We start from the raw sequence: 15877 nt of genomic DNA on the forward strand, positions 1-15877 counted from the left end.
TAAACATTCTGACCATGTTTCATGAAGATAGGGTCATAAATGTGGCATCTAGGGTGTTAACAAGCTTTCCTTTGATTTGACCTGGTGACCTAGTTTTTGACCCCACATGACCCAGTTTCGAACATAGCCTAGAGGTCATTAAGATAAACATTATGAGCAAGTTTGTGTCAAATCAAAGCAAACCTCTATAAAAATAAATGAAACCTCTATATGGCTGAAAGAGCCAAAATAGAAATTTTGCCCCATTCAGGGGCAGTAACTCTAGAACCCATGATGGAATCTAGCCAGTTTTTAAATCGAACAGAGATCTTATTGTGACTTAAATTGTGTGTAAATGTGGTTAAAATCGAATGTAAAATGTCACTTCCATCGTGTTCACAAGGTTAAAATTAACAAATTTTGGCTCTTTCAGGGGTCAATCAGGGGCCGTAACTCTGAAATCTATTATTTGATCTGACGGATTCATCATGGAATCCAAGATATATTGTTGCTAAAGATATTTTGCAAGTTTGTATCAAATCAAACTATAAATGAAGTCTCTTTATTGCTGCAAAAGCCAAAATAGCAAATTTTGGCCCATTAAGGGGCCATAACTCTGGAATCCATGATGGGATCTGGCCAGTTTTCAAATGGAACTGAGATACTAGTATTATGCCAATACAAGTTGTGTGCATGTTTGATTGAAATCCATTGCAAAATATGGTCTCTATTGTGTTCACAAGCCAAAATAGCAAATTTTGGCCCTTTAAGGGGCCATAACTCTGTAACCTATGATGAGATCTGGCCAATTTTCGAAAGGAACCGAAATATTATGCCAATACAAGTTGTATGCAAGTTTGATTAAAATTGATTGCAAAATGTAGTCTCTATCGTGTTCACAAGAAATTGTGAACGACGGACGAAATGCGATCACAAAAGCTCACCCTGTCAGTATGTGACAGATGAGCTCAAAAAAAGAGTCCAAAAACAATTCCGACCTACCTACCCTATTTTTTTAGCATGTTACCTGAAACAAAGAATTTTTTGGGTCTAAAAGCAATAATCAGTATACACTATTCACACAGGCCATTCACTCGAGTCCACTTCCTGGAGAAAACAGTACTGGTGTCATGAGAAGTCATGGTCGTGACCCCAGTGGGGCTCGAACCCACGACCCCTGGAGGTATTAAGTCATATGGCAGTCTAATGCTACTCCAGTTGAGAGCTTTGATCTCAGCTGAAATATCGAAACATTGGTATCGATGTATATAGCTCACCGCAGCACAGCCAACATTTTGCAAGATTACAATTGGATGCTAATAGTCCATGGTTGCGAGCCCGTTTGCTACGGTAGCCAATCGCCATAAGCCATAAATTAGACTTGTTATAGATAACTGTTAAAGCCAAACTGTATGATCAGTTTTCCTTGACGTACGCATAAACAACTGGCTTTCAACAAGGGGTATGAGCAGTATCAAAGTATCAAAGCCCTGGTTATGTCTGTATTTTTTAATGTTAAATGTATGCAGCAGTAGATCTATCAAAACAATGTAAAATGAGAGTGAAAACAACAAAAATTTCCAGTTTAATTACTCAAATGTGATTCATGTCGATATGGAAACTACAAACCCACATTCGCACTTTAGAATCGTTGCTTAGTTCTTTCGGCATGGGATCAGTTCGCATTTGTAGACTTTCATACTGCGTCTTTTCGCGAGAGAAAATGATAAAAATAATTTGCCTGAAAATTCAACGATCACCAAAACTGTTAAATCCAACGTAGGAAAATGGTGATGGGTCTAAATTGGGCCTAATGTATACGACACATCTTTAATTACTTTACATTTTAAATAAAATTTAATAGGAAAAACCTATGCGTTTTAAAGCAGCATGCCTCCAGATTTGGCTAAAAAATAATCTTTCTTTCAAATTGAAGTTTTGATCATACTATGAACATTAGACTATATGAATTTTTGTTTCTGAAATATTTTAAAAATTCCAAATCAAGAAAAAAAGATGACCGCGTCGGAAATCGAACCCCGGACCGCCGCGGCAATAAAGACATTTTTCCGTCGTCGTAACCAATAGCGCTATAGCTTAAGTAGTGAATAATGACTTCAAAATATAGATATTTATAATCGGGACAGATTACCTGGAGTAAAAGCGTAACAAACGCTTTTCGATTTTCATCGTAAAAAGTAGTAAAAACAGCAAATTCTCATGTGTTTCCCTAACATAAAATTTGTCAGTAATTAAGTTTTTTAAAGCTTTCTTAAGAAATATAGCATTTATTTCAAGACATCTAAATTTTTTTTTTTTTTTTTTTTTTTTTTTTTTTTTTTTTTTTTTTTTGTCGAACTATCTGGAGGCATGCCGCTTTAAAATGGAAATGTCTAAACATTTGATTAGTCACAGTTATGTAAGACTGATACTGAAGCTGTCTAGAGATCACTAGTCTCAGTTAAAGTCCAGAACAACAACAGAAATTTGGTCCGCATCCGCCGCCACAACTGTTGTACTTATACATTTTGAGACCGGCTGTTCCTTTGGCGTCCCTTGCCAATGCGTTAACATTGTACACATGAAGAGCGTTGAAACACTTCTTCCTGAAAACAAACGAATATACGGTGAATATATCAATCAATCCTGCAAGAAGCTTGTTTGCATGCAAGCATATGACGCAACCAAGAAAAGTGACTGCAAATTCGGCACATATACAGAGATGGATGATTTTTTTCTTGCACGACATATCATCAGAAACAAGAGATTAGTTCGCAGTCCACTACAAATTGTTTTACAGTGTGTAACAGATTTTAAAACGACATGCATGGTGTCACAGTTGCAAATGTTTGAAGTACTGGACCAACATTGGGTAATGTTAACTGTATGCAAACATTCACTGCATGTTTAAATGAAAATTTATGTTGTTTTCGCTCTAGAACACATTATGACACTATAATTCCAACCCTTGCTTGTTTGCGTGGAAGCATATCTATTAAAAGTCGCCACCATGTAACCCATATGGGTTACTCCTCTAGAGGACTTTAAGAAATTGAAGTGAATGACAGTGCAAGATATAGAAGACACTCCCATTTCAGACAAAGGCTTCCACGGCTCTTTAGCGTGCCAAGTATAAAGACTCTTATCACAATGTTAGTAATTTTTAGTTGGAGGAGCTGGGGCTGGAACTTATGAACCCTGGTTTCGCAGTCAGACAGTGTTACCATCGGACCAATGGTTCCAGTCTAATTCCAACCACATTTGTAACAGGACATTTGAATTTAAACCTCGATAAATTCTAAAGCTGATGTCACTGATAAAAAATTATAAACAAATAAATAAAACATCACTGGGACAGTAAAAACTATCGACGCGTTAACAGTAACAAAATAAACAAGTGATAGAATTAGCAAGAATACCAAAACATTGTTATATGGCAGCGGCTTGTTTGTAAATTACAAAACTTGGTTACCCCAGGTTGCTGCACACAGTTTCACAGCTTGACGACAACGTAGAGCAATGCCTCCTCACCGCAAACACGTGGTTAACGCCTGTCAGTAAAGCAGTGCACGTGGACTGGGCCATCTGGTCAGTGTAGTCATGAGCTACTGCAAAATTATCGTTCTTCCCTGAAGTCTGAACACAACCTGAAATACATGTATGCCGCAGGTGTTATTTTTCCCCTTTTCATTTTATTTGTCATTTCATGTCAACATGGGAGAATTTGCCATAAAGTTTATAACAAATTTTGAAGAGATTGCGCACATATAATAGGGTTATTATAACAGTAGCTCGATCTGGGATGCTGTATTCGTCTCGAGTGGATTTTTGCCAGATCGGATCTCACGATGCGCTCAAGCGCCGAGTGTGATCCGACCTTGCAAAATCCACGAGAGCCAAATACAAAATCCTAGATCTAGCCACTGTTATAATGACCCTTATATTATATACCTCTACCTTTTTATTTGTTGTTTTGTTATTGAACGAAATCTTCAATGTTTATCGATATTAAAATGGAACTAAGTGAAGTTTTTACGTGCGCTATTTATAGAACTGTGTCAGGTCATGCATATTAATGAAAGTAGTCCGGCAGCATACAATACGGAAGGTACAATATGGAAATCAATAGGTACCATACTGATTTTTTTCTGCCTGTTCATATTTAATGGTGAAATACAAGCCGATTTTTTTACAGAATTTATATTATTAGTTACATTGCTTGTTGGTGACAGGATACGGGATATACGCTGTCGAGGAAATCCATATCAGGCGAGAGAGAAGCTCGAGCCTGATATGGATTTTCGAGACAGCGTATAGCCCGTATCCTGTCACCAACAAGCTGTGTAACGATTTTATCTTGCCGACTACCCTTTACTTACATGTTATAATCAAATATTTTGTAAATTAACAAAGCGGCAGCCATTTTTCTTTAATCAAAATTCGTATCTGAAATGTACTAGCAGGATATGGAATATATCCTGTCTCTACGTGACGTCTATTGACCAATAGAAATGCAAGAAACTTGTAGGAAGATAAAGGTATATAATTATAGGTTAAAATTATAAGCTTTATATCGGGAAATATGCACGAGTTCTTCACCACTTTAGGAGCGCAATATTCTTCCGCTGAAGAACGAGTGCATATTTCCCGATACAAAGATAATAACCTTTTTATTACATACGCATCTACACGTATAAAATAATGTAAATACCATATATGTTCAATAGCCTGAATAGGATTGACAATACTGAATTAAATAGAAAAAAATAGAAATGATTATGTAATAATAAAGAAATATTTGAAACAAAACTAGTACTGATGCTTTAAAACGCGATACGTTGAGAGTTACTAGAATTTTGGTATGATTCAGCCATTTGCATGAAATGCTTATTTCAATTTTTGGATATGGTATACGCACCTCTAAATTGAACTGCATTGCAGGGACGGCTTTCTTGTTCAGACTTTTTACTTCCGTCAACATTTGCTTCTCTTGATCGTGTTTGAATTCGTCCGCCATTGTTTCCCGAGCACGACGTGAAACAGTCACCCCAAGTAGTCCATTCACTCCACTGAGAGGCTTTATTGTCTGTACAATTAGAATTTCACATGTTCATCCCGTGTAAATATGGGCATTTCAATAATTGTGAACAAATATTGAAAAAGACATTGCTGCATTTCTCGTAGTTTCAGAAAACACACTTGTGTTAAAAGAATATTGGCATGGTATCATTATGTCTCGGAACTCGGCAAAAAGTTAGATTATTTAGATATTTGTATTAAATCAGATTATTTACTGAATAATTAAGCAGAAAAAAGCCTCTCCATTCAAGTCTTACAAATGGCTTAAACGAATAGTCGACAGCACCTCAGAGGAGAATTGACGACGGCAACTGCCTTGATATATAGCAAATATATTAAACCATGCAGCTTGGGACCTCCATAGTCGGTGGTTTAGGTCGCTGTCAACGAGTCACTTGCTCTTTATCTCTGTTGGTTCGAGTCTTAATCGGGACACTATCTGGGGAAGCTCAGTATCCAGCTAACTTGCGGAAGGTTGGTTGTTCCGTCCAGGTGCCTGTCTGCTGGTGGTTCCAACCGGCTGAAAAGGAGTCCGGATTTGACACCAGGGGTCTTCCTCTACCATTAAAGCTGGAAAATTGCGATATGACCTAACTAGACTGTGTCGGTGAGACTTAAAACTCAACACAGTAACTAAGCAAAACTTGTGTCAAATCTGTTTTATGAGATCTACCTCAGTGCATATAATAAGTACCCAGTATATAACAATGTTATATAAATAATACGTCTAACCGTATGAAGACCTACTGACCTACCTGCCAGTGTTTGCTGCAGATTTTCGATCACATTTTGTTGCGAAGTTAATTGGTTTTGTTGGCTGGTGATAGTCTCCTGTAAACTTGTTTGTTTTGCTTCCAGGTCTGCAATTTTCTGTAGTACCTTAATTTTAAATTAAGTTTATTTTAGTGCCGCAAGACAATTTATTAGACTGTGAATTTCAGTAAAAGCCGTGATTATCTTAATATTTTTTACATTCGGCCTTGCTTCAAAGGAAGCCTGCATTATTATTTTGCTTTGTCGGTTTATTAAGAATTAAGTTCATATTCACACTGACCATAGCTTTCGCAGGTGCGTTGATTCCAACGCCGCGGCGCTGGAGGATTCGTCGCAGAAGCGGTGGATAAATATGGCCGAGTGAATGTATTTCCACTGTCATCGGTAAGTTTCCTGATGAGTTTATCTTATTTTTTTCATGTCTGGCTGGAAACAACAAGCGAGACAGGAGCCCACATATGTACTCTTCCAGTCACAAACACTTATTCATAACAGTTCTTGGCCATTAATGTAAACATTTCTGTACAGTTTGATGAGGGACAGCTGATTTTGTAGAATTTCAATTAAAATGGTTGAATATTTGTACAAACCAACTCCTGATTACGTTTGCATTATAACGTAAGTGTGACACTATCAAACAACAGTATTTTCCTTGTGATCGGGGAACTTTTAATGAAGATACATAAAATAATCGACCATAAAAAGATTCTAACGCAGTTGGCGGTGGATACAATTGCAACGCATTACGGTATGTCTGATTCCTTTAATATCAGGTTCTGGGATTTAAACTTAATCAAAGTGCACTTTTCCCGGGATTTGACTTGGTTATGACCATAACATCACTCTGACACCAGATAGCCATACCAACTCAACGTTTAAAGGTAGTATAATGTTATTACACGACAACTTATCCATAGTTTGTGCTGTATGAACCGTGCTTACTGGTTTAATATGTTAACAATTTAAATATTATACTGTGCAGAGTAACAAGTAAGTTTTCAGGGTGAGTTAGAATATTACTCTATCGTTTTGTTTGAACTGGGTGTTGCCTAAATTGAATTTGGTATTCTAAAACATGTTACACTTGGTATGGATCTAGTTTTCAACAGTAAGAAAAGGAAGTGCAAATGAACTGAAAATTATAACTAAACATCGAGTTTTACTGCTGTCATGTGTAAAAATGATGCAATGGTCAAACCCAAGTCAAAATCCCGGGAAAAGTGCAGTTTAGATAAGTAAAAAGGCCAAAATTGTCACTAACGGAATCGGACACACCGTAATACGTTGCAAATGTATCCGCAGCCTCTGCGTTGGAATCATTTTTTTGGTAGATCATTTAATATTCATGCATTGACAATTCAGCGATTACGAGGAAATAGTTGTTGTTTGATAGTATCATACTTACGCTATAATGCAAAGGTAGTCAGGGGCCGTTTTATACAGAATACTTCAATTTCAATTGAAATTCTACAGAAAACGGCAGCCCCTCATCAAACTGTACAGAAGTGTTTACATTATTGGCATGGAATTGCACTGAACAAATGTTTGTGACTTGAAAAGTACATACGTGGACTCCTGTCTCACTTGTTGTTTCCAGCTAAAGGTGAAAAATAAGTTAAAACTGATTAGAAAACTTACCGATTACATTTACCCGGCCATATTTTTCCACCGCTTCTGCGACGAATCCTCCACCGCCGCGGCGTTAGAACCACCGCATCTGCGAAAGCTATGGCAGTGTGATATTACTTAGATACGAAATCTATAGAATGTACTTTAACATTTAATAAAATTTAGGCATCATTTTTTTAATCATCTAAAATGCACAGGTCTGGACAACATAGGACGTGTGGTGGACATGTGCAAACGGACTGATAACTTTGTATATAAATTTTATTCCGACAAAAGGAAATGGATTACAACACTAGAATATATATCGATACAAAGGTTATACATGATATATAAAGTTATTAGAAAATTTGAAATATCGTAGTTTCATCTAAGAGGGCATATTTCCTAAAAAAATAAACATAGTTTGCATTAATATTATATGTATATAGATAAAAAAATGGTTAGGCTTGAAATCACTCGGGATTTTTCCAATACATGTATTACATGTTCTGTAAATTCATACAAAATAAGGAAAAATTATATACATTTGTAAAAAACAAGAGCTGAAATTTCAATTCATTCCCATTAGTGGGTACTGAGCTAACAGCTTACGTACAAAACTATCCCAAAACATATATGTCTAAAAGGGGTATAATTTTGTTAAAATGCAAAGTAGAGTTATGAACCATGTGCAATGAATGTCAGATCATCACTGTGACAGTGAATAAGTGCGTGAAGTTTCAATCCATTCCCATCAGTGGGTACTGAGATATCAGCTTACATACAAAAATTTAACCCAAAACTGCCAAGTCGAAAAATGGACATGATTTTGGTAAAAGCAAAATAGAGTTATGGAACCTGTTCAATGTAAGTCAGTTTATCTAGTGAGTAAGTGTGTGAAGTTTCAATCCAATCCCATTAGTGGGTACTCAGATACCAGCTTACACACAACAATTTTACCAAAAACTGCTATGGGCATAATTTTGTAAAAAAGCAAACAGACTTATGACACCTGTGCAGTGTAAATCAGTTTATCACAGTGAATAAGTGTGTTAAGTTTCAATCCATTCCCACACGTGGTTACTGAGATGCCAGCTTACATACAAACACTTAACCAAATCGGGACGCCGACGCCGACGCCGACGCACAGGTGAGTCCAATAGCTCTACCTATCCTTCGAAAAGTCGAGCTAAAAAAGAGAACTAGATTACCTGATAGTCGTGTTCAAATCTTGGAGCGCAGGCTGATCCGCACATTGGCTCCTCATTACTTACACCCGATATGAAAATCAAGCTCACAAGAAAATAAATAAGCACGCTTGTGTTCATTGTTACGCTTTAGAAGGGACTGATTTGAAGTGAGCTAGAGTGAGCAATGGTACAAATTGTTTTTGTGTGTGTGCGTTTTTTTTCTTCTAGCTATATTGTTTACGTGTCTGTTGTTTAAGTGCCACTAAGGACCTCATTGAAAATGACATCAATAACTTTTGACCAATGAAATGCACTTCCTAACAGAACTGCGACTTGTCACGATAAAAGAGGCCATTATTATCTTTTTTTTCCAACTCGTTTTCTGTTTTACTTTCAATTCAAAACTGAAAAAAAATCCTTTCATTCGCAATATATTTAGATTCATACATTATCTGTTAAAAAGTTGGATTCAAAGTCATATATGTATTATTGGATAAGGCGTAAAAATAAATTGTTTGTTTCCGGTATTTTCGGACCGACCTTAAACGTTTTTAAGGCCTTGGAGATTTTTTTTTTTCAAAACTGCACTTTTTATGCTTTAAACATGGTCAGTGATGTTAGAAATCAACTTACTGGTGCTCTAAAAGCATAATCCCTATATTTGTATTCATTTTTGACCAAAAAAATCATTTCCGAAAATTCCCATTTAATTAAAAACGAGAGGGTCATAATGACCCTATATCGCTCACCTGTTAAACTTGGCCTTGGAATCATTAAGATAAACATTCTGACCAAGTTTCATGAAGATAGGGTCATAAATGTGGCCTCTACAGTGTTAATAAGCTTTTCCTTTCATTTGAGTGGTGACCTAGATTTTGACCCCACACGACCCAGTTTCGAACTTGGCATAGGAAATCAAGATAAACATTCTGACCAAGTTTCATGAAGATAGGGTCATAAATGTGGCCTCAAGAGTGTTAGCTAGCTTTTCCTTTGATTTGACCGGGTGACCTAGTTTTGACATCATATGACCCAGTTTCGAACATAGCCTATGAATCATCAAGATAAACATTCTGACCCTGTTTCATGAAGATAGGATCATAAATGTGGTATCTAGGGTGTTAACAAGCTTTCCTTTGATTTGACTTGGTGACCTAGTTTTTGACCGCACATGACCCAGTTTCGAACATATCCTAGAGATCATTAAGATAAACATTATGAGCAAGTTTGTTTCAAGTCAAAGCATAAATGAAACCTCTATATGGCTGAAAGGGCCAAAATAGAAAATTCTGCCCCATTCAGGGGCAGTAACTCTAGAACCTATGATGGAATCTAGCCGGTTTTTAAACCGAAAAGAGATCTTATTATGACTCAAATTGTGTGTAAATGTGGTTAAAATTGAATGTAAAATGTCACTTCTATCGTGTTTACAAGGTTAAAATTAACAAATTTTGGCTCTTTCAGGGGTCAATCAGGGGCCGTAACTCTGACGCATTCTTAACGGAATCCAAGATATATTTTTGCTAAAGATATTTTGCAAGTTTATATCAAATCAAACTATAAAAGAAGTCTCTATATTGCTGCAAAAGCCAAAATAGCAAATTTTCGCCCTTTTTGCAAAATGTGGTCTCTATCGTGTTCACATGAAATTGTAAACGGACGAAGGACGAAATGCGATCACAAAAGCCCACCCTGTCAGTATGTGACAGATGAGCTAAAAAAAGTTCAAAAAAATTCCAACCTATCTACCCTAATTTTTATTAGCATGTTACCGGAAACAAAGAATTGTTTAGGCCTAAAAGCAATAATTACTATACACTATTCACACTGGCCATAGCTTCCGCAGATGCGGTAATTCCAACGCCGCGGCGGTGGAGGATTCGTCGCAGAAGCGGTGGATAAATATAGCCGAGTGAATGTATTTTTCACTGTCATCGGTAAGTTTCCTGATGAGTTTAACTTTTTTTTTTCATGTCTAGCAACAAGTGAGACAGGAGCCCACATATGTACTCTTCTAGCCACAAACACTTATTCATAACAGTTCTTGGCCATTAATGTAAACACTTCTGTACAGTTTGATGAGGGACGGCTGATTTTGTAGAATTTCAATTAAAATGGTTGAATATTTGTACAAACCAACTCCTGATTACGTTTGCATTATAACGTAAGTATGACACTATCAAACAACAGTATTTTCCTTGTGATCGGGGAACTTTTAATGAAGATACATAAAATAATCGACCATAAAAGGATTCCAACGCAGTGGGCATCACTCTGACACCAGATAGCCATACCAACCCAACGTTTAAAGGTAGTATATGTTATTACACGACAACTATGACCCGTGCTTACTGGTTTAATATGTTAACAATTTAAATATTATACTGTGCAGTGTAACAGGTAAGTTTTCAGGGTTTTGAACTGGGTGTTGCCTAAATTGAATTTGGTATTCTAAAACATGTTAACGCATGAGTGAGTGAGTGAGTGAGTGAGTTGGGTTTTACGGCGAATCGACACAAACTGGTCATATACCGCCGAGATTACCGCATGAGTTTTGCTTTAAAATTACCGCATGAGTTTTGCTTTAAAATTTGTATCCATGCATTACTCTGGGAGCTTATTAACTTGTGTATGCTTTCGTCACTGATGAAACTGTAGGACAAGAAATAAACAGAATGAAGGACATTCGATCGCTATGTGTATTCAGATGAACAGCTTTTTACAAGATATTTTATTTAGGCAAAATCTTACAATATGCTCATTAAGGAACATGGAATATAACATTGTAATACGATGGTAAGAAAACAAAGTTTAAAAAAAGCTAATATAGTATGACAGTATGAAAATAATAAGTAGCAGGACACTCGCATGAAGTAAACAAGTCAAATGGTTTATCGCGGCCAGAAATTTGTACAAACCGGACAAAAGTTGCGAAATTGTCATTTGTGCAGGAAAGAAGCGTTTACCATAATGTCCAGTACTGGACAGGTATAGTGACATACGTTTAAGATATCATGCTTTCTGTTTATGCAGGTAAACTTGTGTTTGGTTAAATTTCAATAGAGCCAATTGTCTGAACAGTGTACAAACTCATTACTGTTTTTTCAGGCAAGGGTGGAAAAAAGTGGTAGACAATGAATGCAGTAACATTTTTATTTAAAAAAAAATAAACAATGAGACAAACATTTCCAACATCTTTGGACGGTTCAAAAATCCCATGTTAAACATACAATAAAGCCCGAAACGCGTGAAAATGTTCCGAATGTTAATCGGGTGAAGTAGGCGCTCTATGTATAGGTCACAATAGCCTAAATAGTTTTCCCTATATATTCTATATAAAACTGACCTTTTTCAAAGAACTACCAAACATAGCTAGACCCATTTCAGAGAACAAATCCTTACCTCATTATAAAGAGTTATGATAAAACTGATATAAAATGAAGAGAAAAGTAGGGGTCACGTATCTTCTAAGAGAGATTTCTCTGGTCACATTTGCTTACTGTAAACTGACATCAAAATCACACTGCTGTGACCTGGAAGTACTACTCATACTAAAACTGAGCTTAACTTCACCAAATACAACCTGCTCTCCCATTTTTCCTACCAAAATGTCAAAAATACATCCACAATGAAATTTAAACAGAAACTAGCCTCAATTTAGACCTCTGTTGCCATGCCAAGTGAAAAATTAGTGTTCAATTACCTGGCAGCCATTACGCAATAGACCAGATGGCTCCCACGCTGGTTCCTTTAGTATAGTTGGGCCTATAGAGTTAGATTATGCGTCTTGAAACTGTACCAGAGGGGTCGGTCAATTGTGGGTTATTGATCACACTGGGCGAGTCTACTTACTTATTACTTGAGGATGAAGAAAACGTGTTTTTTAAATGTTGCTCTTAAACAAGGGTGGCGGTTGAACTACAAAAAGTACAACAACAGTTAATTCACAACAAATCGTACGGTATGTTTTATAATCAGTAGAAGCTAGTCGTATTTACGCTTATGAGACCTGTTTCAACCATAAGTAAAGAATTCACAGGTCCATCATGAAATATTTTCCCCAGCGCGCATATACTTCAGCTATTCAATATGATCGCGGCCTCCAGGCCAGGCCGCGATCAATAATGTAAGCACGGCAATAATTAAGACTTTAAGCATGGGCTTGCACACACGGCTACTAAACGCTAGCGCCACCACCAAATTGTGGTGATAAGGAAAAGAGCTATCGACATTTCCGTGGTGCAGCTATCGCCCGTTTGAAAATGTAAACACGTGAGTAAAATTTATATTTTATCTTATATTTTTATTGATAGAACTTTTTTCAAAAATCGGAGAATGTAGTTCCGTGTATCAAACACTTTAACTAGCGGTTGGCTGTGATTTTATTAAAATAATATGCAAATTGTGGTGTCGGGAGCTATTCTCCCGAATCTGACAGTCGCACATTTTTATATCGGCCAGTATTCGAACACCATTTCGATTAATGGACACACTGTAAGAACATACCTGCGCATGCAAATAGTGTAGAAATGATAAATAACTATATAGGCACACACCATGAATAATAGAATCTCGGTTTTGAAGAAATATTCCAGGATTTTTAAAAGTGGTGGCGCTATAACTCTAGTGATGGCGCTATACAGTAGTGGTGGCGCTGTTACGGCATTCAGTAATACGAACTGCTGACGCATCCGGAACAAAACAAACACCAACATTCTCTAACTGATAATATTCCTGCAAGGAATCATGTTATTAAAGAAAGAAAAACACGATCATAGTTTATTTATCTTTATGAAACATTCTCTATCCAAAAAAATAAAAAGAACAAAATACTCACAGACCCTTGGGACTCTTGTAGTCAAAGTAAATTTTCTTTGTTTAAAATGTTAATGTAGAATTATTTTCTAACCTTTAAATAGTCTACCTAAATACAAACGTAAGTGTACTTTAAATTCAGGTCATGAAAAATAGTAGCAATACTTTTATTTCAAACAAAGATTTGTGTAGAATTTATTTGTTATATTTAGATTCTGAAAGTTACTTGCCTTTGTATTTTTACGTCGTTTGCATGCATTGTAAACAAAAGACCATACTTTCACAATTCTTTCTAAAAAGTACAGTACATTTTCAATTCCAATCGATTAAATATGATTTATCAATACAGTTTAGATGCACAATCTGAATCCATATACATGTAGATTATTTTGCGATCATGTACAGGTTACTACATGTATTTTGTTGAGTAACGTAATTTGGGTGTAGTGTGGGATAGGTTGGTAACATCAATTATTGTAGAAATTTCCGCGGCTTGCAGTCAGACATTTTCATATTTTAAAATTGAATGTATCAGCCACTAATCATATACAACAGCACCACCACTACTGTATAGCGCCACCACTTGGGTGATAGCGCCACCATTTTCAAAAATAGTCGTGTTTTAACTTTTTAACTGTGTTTTCGTAATTCTTTGGTGTACTGGAATACGTGTTATTCAGTTCTACACGATTTGCATGCGCAGGTATGTTTTTACAGTGTGTCTTATCATCGGAATGGTGTTCGAATACTAGCCGATATGAAAATATGCCACTGTCAAATTCGGGAGAAAAGCTCCTGGCACCACAATTTGCATAATATTTTAATGAAATTACAGCCAACCTCTAGTAAAAGTGTTGTTACACGGAACTACATTCCCCGATTTTCGAAAAAAGTTCTATCAGTAAAAATATAAGATCAAATATAAATTTTACTCACGTGTTTACAAGTAGAAACGGGCAATAGCTGCACCACGGAAATGTCGATAGCTCTTTTCCTTATCACCACAATTTGGTGGTGGCGCTAGCGTTTAGTAGCCGTGTAGCACACTAATTTTACTTAGAATTTGAGCAGCCATGGATAATTGCTAGTCGTTTCGCTTAAAGGTCTTTTTTTCATTAACACGATTGCCGAAACGCTAAAATTTCAACATTCTTATTAACTGTAAATAGGCCTAATACATTGAACAATTTTGTATTATATAACTGAAAATACTTTTCACAACCTATTTCAAAACCGAGGTCGAATTACTTATATGAAAATAGTCAGTAATAACAGCTTTCTGTTTTAAATCTACGTGAAATGTCTTTCCGTCATACGAGAGCTGTTCATATACTTTGGAACATGCGTATAAACATAAAATATGAAGCAATATGATACATGCATTTTTATTATAAAAACATGGTGTATAGGTTACTCTTGGTATAGATCTAGTTTTCAACAGTAAGAAAAGGAAGTGCAAATGAACTGAAAACATCGAGTTTTACTGCTGTCATGTGTAAAAATGATGCAATGGTCAAACCCAAGTCAAAATCCCGGAAAAAGTGCAGTTTAGATAAGTAAAAAGACCAAAATTGTCACTAAGGGAATCGGACACGCCGTAATGCGTTGAAAATGTACCCGCCGCCTCTGCGTTGGAATTATTTTATTTTTTTTTTATTTTTTTTTTTTTTTTTTTTTTTTTTTTTTTGGTAGATCATTTATATTCCTGCATTGACAATTCAGCGATTACGAGGAAATAGTTGTTGTTTGATAGTATCATACTTACGCTATAATGCAAAGGAAGTCAGGGGCTGTTTTATACAGAATACTTCAACTTTAATTGAAATTCTACAGAAAACGGCAGCCCCTCGTCAAACTGACAGAAGTGTTTACATTATTGGCATGGAATTGCACTGAACAAATGTTTGTGACTTGAAAAGTACATACGTGGACTCCTGTCTCACTTGTTGTTTCCAGCTAAAGGTGAAAAATAAGTTAAAACTCATTAGAAAACTTACCGATTACATTTACCCGGCCATATTTTCCCACCGCTTCTGCGACGAATCCTCCTCCACCGCCGCTGCGTTGGAACCACTGCATCTGCGAAAGCTATGGGCAGTGTGCTATTGTCACCATGGAACAGTGTTGATATTAAAATAGCATAAAGGGAACTAATCTATTCATAGAGTAATATTCATCCTATTGAAGAAACCAAACTGATTGTAAACTATGTCAAGCACCACTTATTATTAAACATATGTGGACTTGCATTTGAACTTCACAACAATGCCATTATGCAGTGTGAACTGCTGAACTTATAAAGTTACTTGTTCCTTGTCTCAGTAAGTGGTCTACATCCGCTATCTCTCTCACAAGACAGCAGACCAGTATTGCTGATTTTAAATTACCGAACATTTATCTTTTTAATGACAGAAAATTTATAACGATGGAAA

General features: G+C 36.3%; 1 protein-coding gene across 1 annotated transcript; it reads right to left on the bottom strand.

The window, feature by feature from the left end:
* Positions 1-1552: 1552 nt before the first annotated feature.
* LOC123563231 (uncharacterized) lies at positions 1553-8821 on the bottom strand. Its single transcript, XM_045355920.2, has 5 exons — positions 8652-8821; positions 5814-5937; positions 4898-5065; positions 3452-3626; positions 1553-2585 (listed from the first exon to the last, which is right to left on the bottom strand). Exons 1-5 carry the CDS (start codon positions 8766-8768, stop codon positions 2441-2443), a joined length of 729 nt encoding a protein of 242 aa, XP_045211855.2. The 5' UTR covers positions 8769-8821; the 3' UTR covers positions 1553-2440.
* Between the last annotated feature and the right edge of the window lie 7056 nt (positions 8822-15877).

Source organism: Mercenaria mercenaria, chromosome 2, assembly GCF_021730395.1.
Source record: "Mercenaria mercenaria strain notata chromosome 2, MADL_Memer_1, whole genome shotgun sequence".
Classification (NCBI taxonomy): Eukaryota; Metazoa; Mollusca; class Bivalvia; order Venerida; family Veneridae; genus Mercenaria; species Mercenaria mercenaria.

Bases quoted from the DNA above. Each gene is read 5' to 3' on its own strand.
- LOC123563231 (XM_045355920.2), bottom strand. From the start codon at position 8,768: ATGAACACAAGCGTGCTTATTTATTTTCTTGTGAGCTTGATTTTCATA. The intron at 3,627-4,897 runs GTGCGTATACCA...CATGTATTTCAG, and splicing joins CAATGCAGTTCAATTTAGAG to GTTGTGTTCAGACTTCAGGG. The intron at 2,586-3,451 runs GTAACCAAGTTT...GTTTGTTTTCAG, and splicing joins ACTGTGTGCAGCAACCTGGG to GAAGAAGTGTTTCAACGCTC.